Here is a 17830-nt window from a genome sequence, read left to right on the forward strand (position 1 = left end):
GACTACCCCATTATTTCAAAGACCTTACCATAGATTCCATGCTGGATGAGTGGCCAATTATGATGGCGACCATGTTCCCCATGCAGTGTTGCACACAGGTTTAAACCCAATAGCACGACTCGGAGACACTTGGGTTTTTTTCTGAAAAAGAAAGTTCACTTGCCAAAAAATGAATCTGTACACAGCAAATCCACAGACAGATCAGGCAAATAAATCCCAATGGCTGGGCAAGAGGGTTAAGTATCCAAAACGGGGTCAAAAACAGGAGAAGTCAAAAACACACCAGGAAGAATGCTGGAGATGTGCAGAGACGAGAGACATCAGATACATTCCTGCTAAAAATGCCATTATCTATATATATTCATACTATAGCACAGAACAAACATTTGTGGACAGATTTAAATAATGAAGTTAAACTGATGTGCTGCGTGCGTAATTGTGCACAGCTCTGTTAATGGAGAGACGCACTTAAGTGTTTCTTATAGTTCATGTTATGTGATGTTTTCCTCATTAATGACATGTGTTATTCACCCACCAGCAGCCCATCTGATACTGATCACAATGTTTAGTTTTATGACCCGGACCACCCAATCCACAGATTACTCATGATCAGGGGCCATTATTGTGCTATGTGGGGTGTGATGAATGTATTTTATTGTATTGTCCATATCTGTAGATTGGACCTAGTGGTTATATGATAGGCCTACTGAAAACTGTATGTTTTCATCGTGCTGTAAATGTACAAACCTTAGAAGCCATGAATTAAATTGTGGGTTTTCATGGAACATCTTCACTGGATTATTTAGATCAATCTTTAGGGTTTCAACAGCAGCAGCGCGCTGCGGCCCAGAGGAGGGCAGTAATGCGCTTCCAGACTGTGTAAACACTGTGAGCGGCCAAACAGAAGAAGAGGAAAAAGCCAGAGCAAGAGACGGAGGGAGAGACCATCAGTAATCAGTGGTCAGGTGATACAGTTCAGATAATATGGCAGCCGACACAGAATCAAAACTCCAGCTGGTTCACAGACACATCCGAACTTATCCAGACTTTCCGAAGAAAGGCATCCTGTTCAGGTAAGATGCACTGCTGTCCACTCCTTATCCTCCGCCGTGCCGCTCTCTGTGGTACTCACATGTGTTTCGTGGGAACACGTGAGTTTGCCATGTGTAAGAAATGCCCTCGTACAGCAGGTAGAGGAAGCAGCCTGGAGCTGCGGAGGGATACACGTCCTATCACACGTAGAGGCCGCCAGATAGCCCAACGTCAAAGTTCACCCTTATTCAGAAAGTTGTAACGTTATCGCGGTGTTGTGTTCAGTGCCCACAGTAAGGCTGAAGCCGCTCCGGTGTGTCAGCTCACAGCACGCCGGCGCTGCGGAACTGACAGAGGCGTGACGGAACAGAGCATAACGTGGACATCTGTGTGGTGTTTCACCGTGTCCACCTGTTCATCCTGACAGTGACATGTATGACCACGACTGTCACTTTCCACTTCCCACCATTCAGTGGGTCAGGATCTCGTCACAACACTTTGTATCTGCATCCATGTAATTGTAAAACAAAGCTACGTTTTCCTCTAAATTGAATAATTAAATAATCAACATCAGTAAATAAGGTGACTTGTCTGACTCAGCAAAGGAAGGAAAATTCCCTGAAGCCTCGAATCACATCACATAATCACTGCTGTCAGCTGCGGGAGCCGCCTGGCTCTGCTGCCGCGGGACAGACGCTGTTTGTCGGGCACAAATGTGACGAAGAGTCGGTAGGACAGACAGAATGACGCAGGCTTTTCCATTTATGGACGCTGTATTTTTTTTTCCTCATTTAAGCTGCAAAAGACACTACCAGTTACCACATTACTGTTGTGTGGGACATTTCACACTTTTGCGCCCATTTTTTATTTTGTATTTTTATTAGAAATGTTAAAACTAAAGACGGCAAGAACACACACTTGTCCTGTACTTCCACCAAGGTGTGATGTTTACTGTGCAATGCTAGCCAAACAACAGACTCGTCACCAACAGGTGAGGAGCCTTCGTCCGCCTGAAACACCTCGACTCTGAGAGGTGACTCAAAATTTCAGTGACATAACGGAAGAGAAATTCTCCAAGTTCACGGAGACTCTGGAAAAAAACTCTACAGCGTTGGAGAGCCAGTCGAAATGCGTTACTGCAGCAGAGCAAAGAGTCTCGGACGTGGAGGATGTGGTGACCGGCCTGGAGGGGAGAGACTTCCTGAACCAGGGAAGAAAGTTAAGATACTGGCCGCTAACATAGATAATATGGAAAACCGGAGCAGATGGGATAACATTGATGTTCCCAATCTGGAAGAAGGCACTGGGGGAAACACCTTATCCACTTTTTCGAAACCCGGCCTCCCACTGTGCTACCACACTACAGTACTACCGAGTGGGTAGCTTTCAGTTTTATAATGTTATCTGCATGCTTACCTTGCTTTCTGAATATGAAGAAAGTTCTAGTTGTTTTCCCATCAGTAGAAAATGGGAATGTTCATACCAGCACATTTCAACTCGTTCATGGGCCAAAATGATACTGTATTGCACTCTATTAGAAAAGTGGGTCATTTATCTCTCTATCCGGATCATTCTTTATTAGTTATCTAATCAAACAGCCATTTAATGAGTAACACAAGAGTCATACCGCTGAATGTTAAAGGAATCAACTATGCCATGCTCAAAAAAGATAAGGTACAAGTGGCACTCTTACAGGAGACTCACCTTACAGACTCTGAACATTTAAAACTGAAGCGTGTTTGGGTAGGCCCAATTGATTTTTCTTCTTTCAACTCAAAAAGTAGAGGGGTAGCAATACTTACCCACAAACATCTCGCTTTTACACTTGCTAAAATCATCCAAGACACAGAAGGATGATTGGCTCTAATGCTTCCACCAACTTTAAATCTTGCCCATATCTCTCTGATTTTAAAGATGGATAAGTCTCCTGTTGTCTGTTCATCTTACAGACCTATAAGCTTACTTTGGGTTGATTGTAAAATTGTATCCAAGCTTCTGGCTAGGAGGCTGGAGGAGGTTTTGCCCATTTGGTCAGACCAGATCAGACAGGATTTGTCAAGGGTTGGTGCTCCCACTCGAATGTCTGACGGCTTTTAAATGTTACACAATTTTCAGAAAAAAGTTCTTGCTGTTTCATGGGATGCTGAGAAGACATTTGATTGGGTGGAGTGAGAGTGTCAGTTTGATGTTCTGAACAGGTTTGGTTTAGGTCCCAGTTTGGGTGGGTTAAAGTGATGCACAGATCTCCAGCTGCGAGGGTCCTGGTAAATGGTTCAGTGTTCAGATGTTTTCCCTTTTGAGTAGAGGTACACGTCATGGCTGTCCCCTCTCCACTTTCTTATTTGCACTTGTGCTCGAGTCACTTGCAGAGGCTATTAGGTTCCACAAAGGGCTTTCTGATGTCAAATTAGAAGACACTGAGCATAGGATCTCACTTAATGCTGATGATGTATTATTGTTTATTATGACACGGCTCCTCTTAATGCTGTAGAATGCTCCATTCACTTGAATGGGCCTTCCCAACATTCGGCGGTCAATTTGTATGTAATGTATGTAATTTTCGTATAATTGACTGCTGCTAAGCATATTTGACCGTCGTCAAGGAAAATGGCCTTTTTGCCCCTGAGTCACATGTTTCGTAGCACTCCGTGCACTACAATCTTTGCTCCGCAAGTAGTCCGGTCACTTATCACCCCAGCGTCTTCGGTCGCTAAGCAACATCAACTGAACAGTTGTAACTCTGTAACAGTTAACCTAACGTTACTTCATATCACAAAAAACGTCCTCCTAGGCCACTATGGATGAGTTTGAAATTAACTTTAATATTTTTGGAAAAGACAGTGATTTCGAGTCTTGGCTAAAGGCTGAGTTGTCGTCACCGGTAAAAAAAGAAAAGGAGAGGGAAGCAGCGAAGAGGGAGAGGCAAAAAGGCACAAAGTTTTGGAGGACAGAGAAATTGATCAAATAGAAGAGGACCGACACAAATTGAACACAAAAAAGAGCACGTATGGGCCATGTACATTTTAAAAGCCTGGTTAGTGGAGAAAAACGTGTCGTCAGACTTGTTTAACTGTAGTGCAGAGTCTCTAAATAAGGTGCTACGATCATTTTATCCTCCAGTGCAAAATACCAACGGCAAGGCCTACCTGTTTGCGAGCTACATTGCAATTAAGTCAGGGATATCTCATCTCTTCTCGACATTTAACATAATGAACTGTGGCACTTTCAAGTCAAGCAATGATGTATACAAGTCCGTCATCAAAGACCTACGGAAAAAAGGCAAAGACACCAGCAGGCATCACCCCCCTTTGTCAGCGACAGACCTACAGATGCTCATCAACTCTGAGGTGCTGTCTGTCAACACAGCTCCCGGACTTGTCAGGAAGGTGTGGTTCCATGTGCAGCTGCATCTGGCGAGACGCCGCAGAGAGGGTAATTGACACTTAACCAAGGACTCTTGTTATACAGGAAGACGATAACGGCAACGAGTATATTTCCTGTGCACATAACGCCGAGACAAAAAACCATAAAGATGCCAGAGATCCGTGCAAGGAATGGAGTCAGAAACATCTCTTTCAATATCCCAAAAGAGGCCCCATTGTACTTGTCACATTTTACGATTAATGGCAATGTACAGTTCAACGTGCATAAATGAATAGGCTCGGCTGACACTAGCTCAGTGAAATTTCAGCGGACGGTTGATCCGCTGTGTTCTGTAGAATGTTCTGTTTAACATCTGTGTCGTCAGTTTGGTGAACTGTTTTTCTCTGCCGTAAATACTATGAATGATAAATAAATTGTAAAAAGACACACTGTGTGAAGTTTATTTTCGTGTTGGCAAGTAGCCGTGTAATAAGTGGGATAATGTATAGAACTCCGGTTCGTCCTGTCAGGACTTATTTTCCTGATAATGACATCCATTCTGTACATTATCCCTAACTTACTAACCCAGAGCACTCTATCCCTGTTTTACTATTACTCAGCAACCAATTTGGCCTTACTTCAGGATATACAAGTAACTATAATAAATCAGGCCTTGCCATTGGGTGACTCTGGGGATTGGGTTGCTCCTGCCAGTTCCCCTTTCAGGTGGTCAACTGCAGGTTTTACATATCTGGGCATCAGAGTTTCAGCAGACATATGAAGAGCTATATAAACTACATTTTAAAGCAACTTTGATATCAGTAAGAAATGATCTTCATAGGTGGTTTGATCTCCCGCTGTCTTGGATGGGCAGAATTTCCAGATATTGTAAATGTAGCTAAGGAGCTTACCTTGGTTACATTAGATTCAGTATTGTTTCTTCTCAGTATACCTAGGGAAAGTCTTTCAGTATCCACTGGACAGCTGACTTTATTGTGTAAACTTTTGCTTCTAGCAAGGAGGTGTATTCTGTTTCAGTGGATCCAGGAGAAGCCTCCCCTAGTTACTCAATGGTACAGAGAAATATTTAAGGTTTTGCCTATGGAACTTTTCAGTGCTATTTTAAAGGTAACAGCAGCATCTTTTACAAAATATCGCAGGCTTTCCTTGATCATCTGCTAGAATTGCACGATATATCGTTTGAGCATCGTCATCGCGATGTAGGTGTTTGCAATAGTCACATGGCAGGGCCTGCATGTAGGAAGCAAATGAACTCATTTAAATTCAAGGGTACCTGACACACACTGTGCATGCAGACTCTGCATGCTCAGTGATCCACCAATCACATTAGTTCTTAATCTGTGTCCTGAAGCAGACCACGCCCCTGCACATGGAGTGAGTTGCTGGTAACAACATTAAAAAATGAGCAAGGAACAAGAGAAAATCGCAGTAGGAAGAGTTGGTGCCAAAAAGAAAAGCAACATCAGTTATCTGGAATGATTTCTGCTACAAGAAAGATGATATTGACCAAACACGTGTTCTGTGTGTCTTACATCTGTTGCTACAAGGAGAGGTAACACAACTAATAAGTTTGACCATTTAGTCGGTACCACACAGCTCAGTACGACAAAAACAGGTAAGATCAGTGCAGGTTAATTGTCCACAAGATAGCAGCAATGGAGCATAACATAAAGTGCTGTTCAGGTCATCTGATGAAAATTTCGGTATTTTTTCATATCGCAATATATATCGCAGGGTTAAAAAAGATCGCAATGTCAGTTTTTTCCAATATCGTGCAGCCTTATCATCTTCCCAGTGATTTTGTTGATGTATGGCAGATAGGACGTCCACACCTTGTCTTCAGAAATAATTCATTGACTATTACATTTCTTCCTTTGACATGAATCTAATGAAACAATAATGTGTATGACCCAAATGTGTGTTGATTTAACCAATGTAACTCCTTTGTAATTTGGCAAGGTATGTGCTGTGGTTGTTTGTTTGTTTTGTTCTATTAATGTAAAATGCAAAATTCAATTACATGCATTTGAAAAAAAAAAAAGTGGAGGCACTTTTATTCATTTTTTCAAGTGAGTTTGAAGGTGCACTGTTTACAATGGCAGAGCCATTTTGTTTACAAGAAAAGCATTAAAAAAGCAATACTTTTGATAATTGTTTTGTCAATTGTAGTTTGTTTTTGATAAGGAAAAAAAAAGATCAAAATCAAGTTTGGTTTGATTTTTCAATCATTAACATCAAGCTAGTAGTTAACACTTAAAAAAAATAATTTTGGCAATTGTGAATAGATTCTGGATTGTAGGAGAGAGGAATCATGATTCCTATGTTAATCAATTTTTCAAATTCATAAAAATCTTAATTTCCTCCCGTGTCCGTCCTGCAGAGATATCTGTCCCATTCTGAAGGATCCAGCCACACTGACGGCAGTAATCGACCTTTTTGAAGAACATGTGCGGAAGAATCACCCGCAGGTTGATCTGATTGTAGGTAAGAAAACAAAACAAAGCAAAGCACTTGCCAGTGATAACCAGTATTCTTAACACTTGCAAGATGTAAGAATTCTAGATGAATGCATTAAAAAATTAACTAAAATCATCAACAGAATGTGATGTTGATGAAGGCTCTCAGTGACCCAGGTCATGGTACTTCTGAGTGCAATATTGTAGGCAAGTTGTTTCACCTCTCATCCAAGAGGCTTCTTTAGTTCTGACCAGTTGGAGGGGTGTCGCAGGCTTTTAAAGGAAAAGTTTTGTGAAGTTGTGACTTTTGCCAGCTGTCTGCACCAGATATCATGCTTCTACGTTATTTCAACGGATGATGTCGTATTCATGGAGACACGCGGTGTGCACGGAGGGGAGGGGCAGTGTGTGTGAGACACATGCGTGACAGTGAGATGGAGGGAGAGCAGGGAAAAGAAATGAAGCCCAACGAATATGCTGCGTTTTTAAGTAGCACTTATAAAAACAAAAAGGAAACGCAATATGTGGCAGTCCGTCTTGATTCTGTGGCACAACACCACGAATTAGCCAATGTGAGGGAAACACTGCGTTAAAATCACAACAACAAACAGACAAAAGGTTGGTGTTCCCAACTGAAGGATTAAAAAGACTTGCTTGGATTTTTTGAGATTGTTTGTGTTTTATAATGAAAATGAACTGTTTAAGTCGTTGTTTTGTTGTGTGACCTTCTGTCTGCTCTGTGCTGAATTTGGCTGAATTGATGCACCACGCTCCGGCAGCCGTCAGAAATAGAAGCTAGGGCTGAACGATATGGACAAAATTTTATATCTTGATATTCATGCCAGATATATCGATACGATATGACAACAGGTTCAGTGAAAACCAGTCATTTTTCAGGAAAATAAAGAGATTATTTTAAGCTGGTTGATAGAGAAAACTTTACCAAATAATCACAAACTCACTACAGAGACAAATATATTTGAAGTAACAACAGTAAAGGGAGGGAGAAGATCAAACGAACTATGTGCATTTTTACAAGATGAACGATGACATCCTAATCTGGAGAGAAAGAGTGAGAGTGAAGATCGAGACTCAGCAGCTTCAGGTTATCGCTGGTAAAGTACCAGTGGAATTTAGAAAGACTAAGAAGTCAGAGAATTAACGGATCAAAACAGAGTAGACGGCAGCTATCCGGTCTCAAATCCACAGAGTGAGCGGCCGCAGCGTCCGCTCCTGCTGCCCCAGCCAGCCCCCCACACACACACACCTGCCGCCTGCAGCCAGGTGAGAGGACAGAGAGCCGGCGCTGCTGCAGGGGAGCCGCAGACTGTGATGACTCTGAGCAGCAGGAGAATTACAATATAATATATTTCTCGCCTTTCCCCTGATGATCTGAATAAGTCGCTAAATTTGTTGCTAGTCGCTTTTTAGAAATAAAGTCGCTAAGAGGGTCTGAAAAGTCGCTAAACTAGCTAGAAAGTCGCCAAGTTGAGTGTGTGCGTCTCAGTCTCCGTCTCCCTCACTCCCGCCCTCGTGTCATTGGTTGGCTTCAGCTGTTGATCCACAGCAAGCATGAAATAAGGTTTTTGGTTGGCTGGCCTTAGCGGTGCATTCAAGTGCAATCGTAAAAAGGATGTTTGTTGTGACTGCCAAAGCTGTACGTGCAGGGCGAGCGGGGTAATCTATATCGTTTATATCGTTGCTTTTTCGATATGAATATCTTGAATGTTCATATCTAGATATAGATACGATAACGATATATCGTTCAGCCCTAGTATCTACTATAGAAGGGTCCAGACTGCTGGAGCTGCAACTAAATAGATATGCATAACAGTGGAGCTAGTGGAACTACACACACATAGAGTAGAGTGAAACCTATCATACCTGCAGCTGTGGAAGAGCAGAGACGGACCGAACAGGGATCGGTGGAATTTAGGGGTTACACTCCCTGGTCCCCAAAGCTGCACAGCTAACTGAGCCATCTAGCTAAGGGCAACTACAGTTGGCAGCACATCATCACAGTAACCACTAAGTATGAATTTGACAGCTGGCCAATTCTAAGATATTGTACCTCTGATAAGAACTTTATTTCTGATTAATAGGGGATGGGTGTGGGTGGGCTAAATTATTCATCTTTGATGAGAAGCATATTGATAACATAACCTGGAGTGATCCTCCAGCATCAGCACCCAACTTTTTACCCGGCCGAATTGGTGCACAGTACAGAACAGCTAAATTATTCCCAGATAAAGTAACAAATATGTTGAAAAAAACATCCTATCCCACCATGTTAGAGAACCTGAGGAGAAATCCCTGGATCCATCCCTGTATCCAGATCCACACCAAAAGTTTCTGGTGTCTGTTCTGGCCGAGACCCAGAAGTTTCATGGAAATCTGATCAGTAGTTTTTGTGAAATCCTGCTGACAAACCAACCAACTACAGTTTCTATCCCTTCACTGAATGGTTTTGTTTGTTTGCAGGTTTAGATGCTCGTGGCTTTCTGTTTGGGCCTCTGCTTGCCCAGCGGCTAGGTGTTGGCTTTGTCCTGGTCAGGAAGAAAGGCAAGCTACCTGGAAACACTGTGTCTGTGGAATATGATCTGGAGTATGGAAAGGTAAGGAACACACGCACACACAAACACAGGTTTGTACAGCTTTCGTTGTCCTTCCTCCGACTTTACTTTGTCTAGTATTCATGTGTACAGTCAAACCCAAACCTTAACATAAGTAAGTTTAAACCTTACCCAGAACTTAACCAGGACCTCAGAAAGCAGGTTTTAACACAATCGGACCATACTTGGTCCCCATGAGGTCTTTTGGTACTGAAATGGTCTGTTTTTATGCCAGAAATGGTCCCCAACGTGTAGCAAAACTGTGCACACACACACACACACACACACATTTCCTTTTCATTTTTTTGCAAGAGTGTTATTTCTGCTCCTCTAGGCAGAAGCAGAGATCCAGGAGGATGCAGTGACTCCAGGACAGAAGATTCTGCTCATTGATGACCTTTTGGCAACTGGAGGTGAGAAATCTCCTGGTTAGGACCAACTTGTAACCATAATCTTCATTGAATTCAGTCTGGGGAATATTTGTTATATAGAACTACAAAATATAAATTTCATATTATATTGTAAAGTATTATAAACATCAGTTGCAACTTTACTTTCAACAATTACTGAATAAATTGTTTCAAAAGCATTTCATTGTTTAACAAGTAACTATTAACTGAATATAATATTCAGTTAATTATGATAATGATGATGGGTGGGAATTTATAGTGATTCACTATAAATTCCCACCCATCATCAAAAACAATGTACTAAAACTCAAGAAATAGTCACAAACATTTTACTACAACTGTAAATACTATATAACTTACAGATGAGGCTGTTTTGATGGACTTAAATGAATGGATTAATGAGATTGCTGCACTGAGATGCTCCTCTATTATGGACCTCTAACTACTGGACACAAGTCTTGAGGTGGAGACCCATTCATTCCTGTGAAAGCTGCTCAGCGGTGCATGAAGCCAGAGCCAGGGGCTCTTGCACATAGCTTCCGTACTGTGCGGCCCATTGAGCATGCCCACTAGAGACTTCCGTGACTGAGCCAGCTAACTTCCTGTTTAGCACCTGGCTAGCCTGAATGAGGACAAAATAATTTGATAGTGGAACTCTTCTAGACTTTCCAAATGTTAATGGACCAAATGGCCCCAGCTACGATAGTGAAACAAGTCATTTCACAGGGGTTGTGACGCTCCAAAAAATGTTTCCACTTTTTTACAGCCCCTTCTTTAACAATGTTAGATTAGAGGAAAAAGGTTTTTGGGGCTGCAGTGCATTATATCAACAACTTTGTTACAGTAAGGTTGTGACATCAAAATGTTTTTCCCTTCTCGTTTTCCCACATTCGTTGAAAATCTTGATTCAACGTCCTTTTAGGCAAGTCTTGCCAATTGAGAGCCATCATGGCCTCACCCGTGGGTAATTATTTCGAGCAAACAAGTTCAGGGGTCTATTTTCTAAATGTTGCATCAACACAAAATTAGGCCTAAAACAGGATATAGTTTTCAAATAGTTGTTGTCTGTAAAATTGCTGCAGTATACATAATCGACTACGGTGTCCTGCACCCACTGTGTGCTGCATGGAGCACCCTGGAGACAGCCACACACGCTCTGCCTTCTCCAGTCACCTCACCCAGTACATCCTCACAACCAACACATATGAATTGTGTAAATTAAGAAGGTCTGAAAATAAAGTCGTGTCTAGTTTAGCGACTTTTCAGACCCTCTTAGCGACTTTATTTCTAAAAAGCGACTAGCAACAAATTTAGCGACTTATTCAGATCATCAGGGGAAAGGTGAGAAATATATTATATTGTAATTCTCCTGCTGCTCAGAGTCATCACAGTCTGCAGCTCCCCTGCAGCAGCGCCGGCTCTCTGTCCTCTCACAGCTGCAGGCGGCAGGTGTGTATGTGGGGGGCTGGCTGGGGCAGCAGGAGCGGACGCTGCGGCCGCTCGCTCTGTGGATTTGAGACCGTATAGCTGCCGTCTGCTCTGTTTTGATCCGTTAATTCTCTGACTTCTTAGTCTTTCTAAATTCCACTGGTACTTTACCAGCAATAACCTGAATCTGCTGAGTCTCGATCTTCACTCTCACTCTTTCTCTCCAGATTAGGATGTCATCGTTCATCTTGTAAAAATGCACATAGTTTGATCTTCTCCCTCCCTTTACTGTTGTTACTTCAAATATATTTGTCTCTGTAGTGAGTTTGTGATTATTTGGTAAAGTTTTCTCTATCAACCAGCTTAAAATAATCTCTTTATTTTCCTGAAAAATGACTGGTTTTCACCGAAATTGTAGTCATATCGTATCAATATCGAGATATCTGGCATGAATATCGAGATATAAAATTTTGTCCATATCGTTCAGCCCTAATCTAAATGAAAGGGGAGAAGGCAATCATTTAATTTTCAGTGGTCAACAGGCCATAAAAACTGCATGTATGGAATCCCTAGTCAGGGTTGTTCTCTTTTTAAAGTAACATCTTCCAGCACCAAGTTATAATGGGATGTGATGATTTAAGGTCTCCTTGCATCAGGCTGTGGCTCCAGAACTGAAGGTGCATTCAGGTGCGCTTCCATCCAATCGGAGAAAGGAATTTGAAAAACCCGGGGTTACTTACTAGACATTGGGGTTGCCCTCTTTCCTTTGTTTACAGGCTTTGTAAGTGCCTGTAGGTGGCATGTTAGGCTCTGGTGTACATGCAGGCTGCTTTATTGTTAGAGCCACACGTGAGGTCCCAACAGGAACAATAAGAGTGGCCTATTCAATTGGTGGCATGCGGGCCACATCAGGCTCAGAAGCAACCTCCAAGTGGCCCAGCATGAGGTTTAAACAACAAAAAAAAGAAAGTCTGGAGCTGATGATGAAAGCAGTTAAGGAGTTCTCCATCTCTCTTCCTTCTCACGTCCGTTTACCCTTGGGCATGTGTAGTGCAGTTTGTGCAGGGTGTATGATCAGGTATCTTTTACAAATTAACAATCTCTTGGCCACGCATGGTAAAATTGAAAGTTCAATTTGTATCACGGTTTTGGGGTCACAGTTTTCAGTTTGGTTCAATATACGTTGTTGTTTTGTTTTTTAACACTCCAGAAATACCATAAAACATTAACAGCTTTGGTACCTGGACCCCCACGTTAGTGCACTACCTATGACCATTTGCTGTCTTTGCTTGCCAACTAGTGGTTGAAAATAAGAACTGCATTGTTGATTGTTTCTCTATAGTACAACTGGCATCTAAACCTGAACCAGTAACCACAAGTTACCCAGCTCAAAAAAAACCCCATACCAACATGAATTAACAAAAAGGCACTGGTAATAACAGAGTGGCAAGATGCATGAAACTATAATGAAACTATGTTCAGTGAATTAGCCAAAATGACCTCTACACTGTGGTAATTATAGATTGATGGATTGATGTAATTATGTACTGAATGGAATAAAAAAAAAAAAACATAACGTCATGCTCCAAGTTATCCACATGGAGGTCAGGCGCAAATCCACACGTATCTTTAAAAAACCCATGAGTTGCAAATCTCTAGTATCATTAACTCGAACCTGTTGAGTCCTACAATAATCAAATCTAAAATGGTAAATGGCGTCACGCAGAGCCGTATACATGGCAAGCTTGTAGCCCACTAGCCCGCGAGCCGATGCCAGAAACACTCCTCGTCGTAGCTTGCGAGCCTCGATGCGGGAAACACAGCCGACTCGTCGTAGCACTAGCTCGCGATGCCGGAAACGGCCGTAGCTCGCGAGCCTGAGCCGGAAACACAGCAGCAGACTCGGAGCTCGCAACTCGAGTCAGAGCAGGATAGCGCAAACAGCCGGCTACGTTTATGAATGAGTTGTAGACAAGCGAGTGAAGTCTCTGGGTTAGACTTCCTCAAGTCAGTGTGAAAAGCACATCCCTGTCATAGTACAACAGAAACCAATACTGACTCAAGTGACTGGCACAACCCGGTTCAATTTAGTGACCTAATAATTAAGACTCGAACCGTATTTACCAGCTCTAGACCACACTTGTTTTCTCCATCATCACCATGGAATTTGTTGGCGAATGTATTGACATCAGTTCTCAAATCAGTTAGTTCAGTGAACAACTTATCTGTGACATATCACACCCTATACAGTTATCACACCTTATAGCCAACATGTTGGAGGTGTTGCCGCAAGCATAAGCAGCACATGTTGCACAGTGCTTGCACCCAGTCGTAGATCCACCACTTTCTTACTGCCGTCATCATAAGTATTACTAAATCCAAAATGCTCCCACACAGCAGAACGGAAACAATGTTGCTGGCCATGCATCCTCTAACTCTGGGCCTACTTTGTCTTTGCCGCTTGCTATTTCCACAACTGACCTGCTGCACTCAACACTCCACCCCTCTGCCTCCTTGCCAAATGAAAAAAAACAAACAAAAAACCCCCACTGGGTTACTGGCTCACTCAAGACTCGTGTATTGTCCTGAACCGAACCATACACACATGCCCCAAACTGTGTCAAGCAAACCAAACACGACAGATTATCTTCACTAACCGTTCCATTACTAGTAACTTTTCAATCAGTCAGAAGTGGCAAGTGCTCTAACGAAAAAAGTCTCTTACCCCTCATCTGTTTAAAGCTGCCTTGAGTGGCAAGTACTTGTTTTCTTTTATTTTACTGCCTTCTCCAAATGCCAAACTTTTTTCGTTTTCGTTTCTTTTCATTTGCAGCATATGCACTTTGGCATATTATATTATAGATGATGATAACCAGGCCCAACATTGACATATTACTTTTTAATACAAAAGGAGAAAAAAAGTAAGCGTTCCTATTTTTTTTACATTATTCATTACTTTAAAATGTGTCATTTAAATGTATATGGACTGCTAAAAAAGTCTGGACAATCTACAATTTCTGGTTTGAAAATCTGGCCACATTGAATTTGTGAATGAGTAGCTCTGGTATATACGGATGAAACCAGAAGTTTACATACACTGTACAAAAAGACACATAACCTTTTTTTTCTCACAGTCGGACATTAAATCAGACTAAACTTTTCCTGTTTTAGGTCAGTTAGGTCACCAAAATTATTTGTATTTTCTATTTCTCTTTTTATACAATAGTACAATTGGATCTACAAAATTTAGGACCTGTGGATGTACATTTTCCAGACAATATAACTGCATGTATGGGCCTGTGGGAATGTTGAGTGGTGGAAAGGAATTAATGGGTGGGCAGGAGTTGGCTATACTGGGTAAACAGGAAATATGGTCGGAACTGAAGCGTAACACAGACAGGCTGCATATTAACAGGACCAGCAAATGCTGGAGGTTGTTGGAGTAATGGAATAGAACCATGAGCTGAAAAGAATGGATGTAAATTGTGGCTTGTATTTTGAAAACATTGTTGCTGAATAACTTTAACAAAATAAAGTGTGTGTGTCTGTGTGTTGCAGGGACGTTGCATGCAGCCATTGAGTTGATGAAGAAGCAGCAGGCTGAGATTCTGGGCTGCATGGTGATCATCGAGCTTAAAGAACTGAACGCCATCGACAAACTGAAACCACACAGTGTGTTCTCTCTGCTTCAGTACTGAGGACGACGGACTTTAAACAAATGTTTGACTTGTTTCCAACCAGGTGCTTCTCAATGTCAACAACAGGAAACAGGGAAGCTCTTTTCTTCGTTCACGTTTTTGTTATGTGTGTTAAAATATTAATTGTTTCGTAATTCATACATACATCTGTTAACAGTGTGAGGGTTTGAGCCTTACTCTGCATGCTTTGGTGTACTTGGTTTCCACGAAACCTTAAAGAGTCTTAAATGTCTAGAACTTTCTCTTCCTTTCATGTTAAGAATGCTGAAATCTGTCCCTGCATCCGTGTGTGCCTAAACAGTGTTGGATGGATATTATTAGACAGGCATACCACAGTATCTGTTGCAGACAGGTCGTAAATAGCTTTCACTCTTGTAAGTGCATCAGTTTAAGTGAAAATCATAAGAATGTATTTCTTCAAAATAGCTTTGATTATGTTTACGTAATGGATAGATTGTTAGGAAATGTTCCCTTAATAAGCCATAATACATACACTAGCTTAATTAAATGGAAATCCATTCAGTAGTTTTTGAGAACTTTAGCTAAACGTTGCCAAACTCATGATGGTACTAGAGGAAAAGACGGGCTCAGTCATTAGGATCCATCGTCAGGGGGACATACAGGTGAACCTCGATAAATTTGAATATCGTGCAAAAACTCATTTATTTCAGTAATTCAACTTAAAATCTGAAACTAATATATTATTTAGACTCATTACATGCAAAGTGAGATATTTCAAGCCTTTATTTGTTATAATTTTGATGATTATGGCTTACAGCTTATAAAAAAAAAAAAATTCAAAACCTCAGAAAATTAGAATATTGTGAAAAGGTCTTGTAGGCTCAAGTGTCACACTCTAATCAGCTAATGAATCTAACACACCTGCAAAGGGTTCCTGAGCCTTTAAATGGTCTCTCAGTCTGGTTCAGTAGAATTCACAATCATGGGGAAGACTGCTGACCTGACAGTTGTGCACAAAACCATCATTGACATCCTCCACAAGGAGGGAAAGCCTCAAGAGGTAATTGCAAAAGCAGTTGGAAGTTTTCAAAGTGCTGTATCAAAGCACATTAATAGAAAGTTAAGTGGAAGTGAAAAGTGTGGAAGAAAAACAGCAGGGATGAAATGGCCATTCAAAAGTGTGGGGGAGCTTCCCAAGGAGTGGACTGAGGCTGGAGTTATCTCATCAAGAGCCACGACACACAGACGGATCCTGGACATGGGCTTCAAATGTCGTATTCCTCTTGTCAAGCCACTCCTGAACATAAAAACAACGTCAGAAGCATTTTACCGGGGCTAAAGAAAAAAGAACTGGTCTGTTGCTCAGAGGTCCAAAGTCCTCTTTTCTGATGAGAGCAAATTTGCATCTCATCTGGAAACCAAGGTCCCAGAGTCTGGAGGAAGAGTGGAGAGGCACACAATCCACGATGCTTGAAGTCCAGTGTAAAGTTTCCACAGTCTGTGTTGATTTGGGGAGCCTTGTCATCTGCTGGTGTTGGTCCACTCCACTGTGCTTTATTAACTCCAGAGTCAATGCAGCCGTCTACCAGGACATTTTAGAGCACTTCATGCTTCCTTCAGCAGACAAGCTGACAGCATCCATGCCGCACCGCATTGAGGCAGTAATTCAATGCAAAAGGGGCCCAAACCAAGTACTGATTACATATGCATGATTATACTTTTCAGAGGGGCGACATTTCTGTATTTAAAATCCTTCTTTATTGATTTCATGTAATATTCTAATTTCCAGAGATTTTGAATTTGGGGTTTTCATAAGCTGTAAGCCATACTCATCAAAATTTGCATGTAATGAGTCTGTATAATATATTAGTTTCACCTTTTAAGTTGCACGATATTCAAATTTTTCAAGTTTCACCTGCATATCTACATTTCATAACAATCCATCCAGTAGTCCAGACATTTCGGTGTGGAACAAGGTTTAGGACCAACCATCCTTTACTGTTATTTACAGATATAATATGTATAATATATATTCACACTGACTTATGGTAACAGTGCATTTTATTCGGTTGTCTTTAACTGAACCTTCCTGAATGGACTGAGAGTGAGAAAGGAAGTCGGTGAATGGGACTTAACATAATAAGAATTAAACTTTAAAACATCACCTCGTCTGTGAACGTTTATGCTTGACTCGTGTATATTTACATCAGCTATGGTTGTTTAACAATGAGCACAGCTCCTGTGATCCCATACTACTTACATGTTTTGATCTTTTCTCAGATTCTGACTATCTCCTCCAGCACCATTCCTTTCCAGGCTGTGTAATACTAACCATAATGTGTAAGCTGAGCTTGATGTGTAAAATTGGTGAAGTGCTCTTTTACAATATATTAATACATAAAGCTTTTCATTTAAGAAGTCTCGATGAGTTTACCACTGTTCTTCTCTAGCCATACAAAACATGCAGACCTTATTTTCAATTTATGAACATACAATTATAAAAACTAACAATTACCTAGTTGTCAATATGTCATTAAATCATCAGTTGTCCAAAGTACACGTTTAAGTGACTACTCCATCTCACCTGGTCATTAGCTTAAGAGAACTGCAACAAACAATTATTTTCGTTTTCGATTAATATGTTGATTATCCTCTTGATTAATCTGGTGTTTGGTTTGGGAAATGTTAGAAAAATGGTGAAAACGCGCAGCAGTGTTTCCCCAAAAACTCCAGATAATATAGATCTTTATTTATCAAGAAGGAAATTGTTTAAGATGACGCCTGTACATGTCTTGTTCTGTCCTCAACCCAAAGATTTTCGGTTTCCTGTCATAGAGAAGGAAATAAAC

At 41.3% G+C, this 17830-nt stretch overlaps 1 protein-coding gene across 1 annotated transcript; it reads left to right on the top strand.

Moving 5' to 3' along the window:
* The first annotated feature begins 892 nt into the window (after positions 1-892).
* Positions 893-17396, top strand: aprt (adenine phosphoribosyltransferase). Its single transcript, XM_030441526.1, has 6 exons — positions 893-1073; positions 6797-6900; positions 9354-9487; positions 9819-9897; positions 14881-17035; positions 17091-17396. The coding sequence occupies exons 1-5, from the start codon at positions 985-987 to the stop codon at positions 15018-15020; spliced, it is 546 nt and encodes a 181-aa protein (XP_030297386.1). The 5' UTR covers positions 893-984; the 3' UTR covers positions 15021-17035; positions 17091-17396.
* Positions 17397-17830: the final 434 nt, after the last annotated feature.

This window comes from Sparus aurata, chromosome 15 (assembly GCF_900880675.1).
Source record: "Sparus aurata chromosome 15, fSpaAur1.1, whole genome shotgun sequence".
Classification (NCBI taxonomy): domain Eukaryota; kingdom Metazoa; phylum Chordata; class Actinopteri; order Spariformes; family Sparidae; genus Sparus; species Sparus aurata.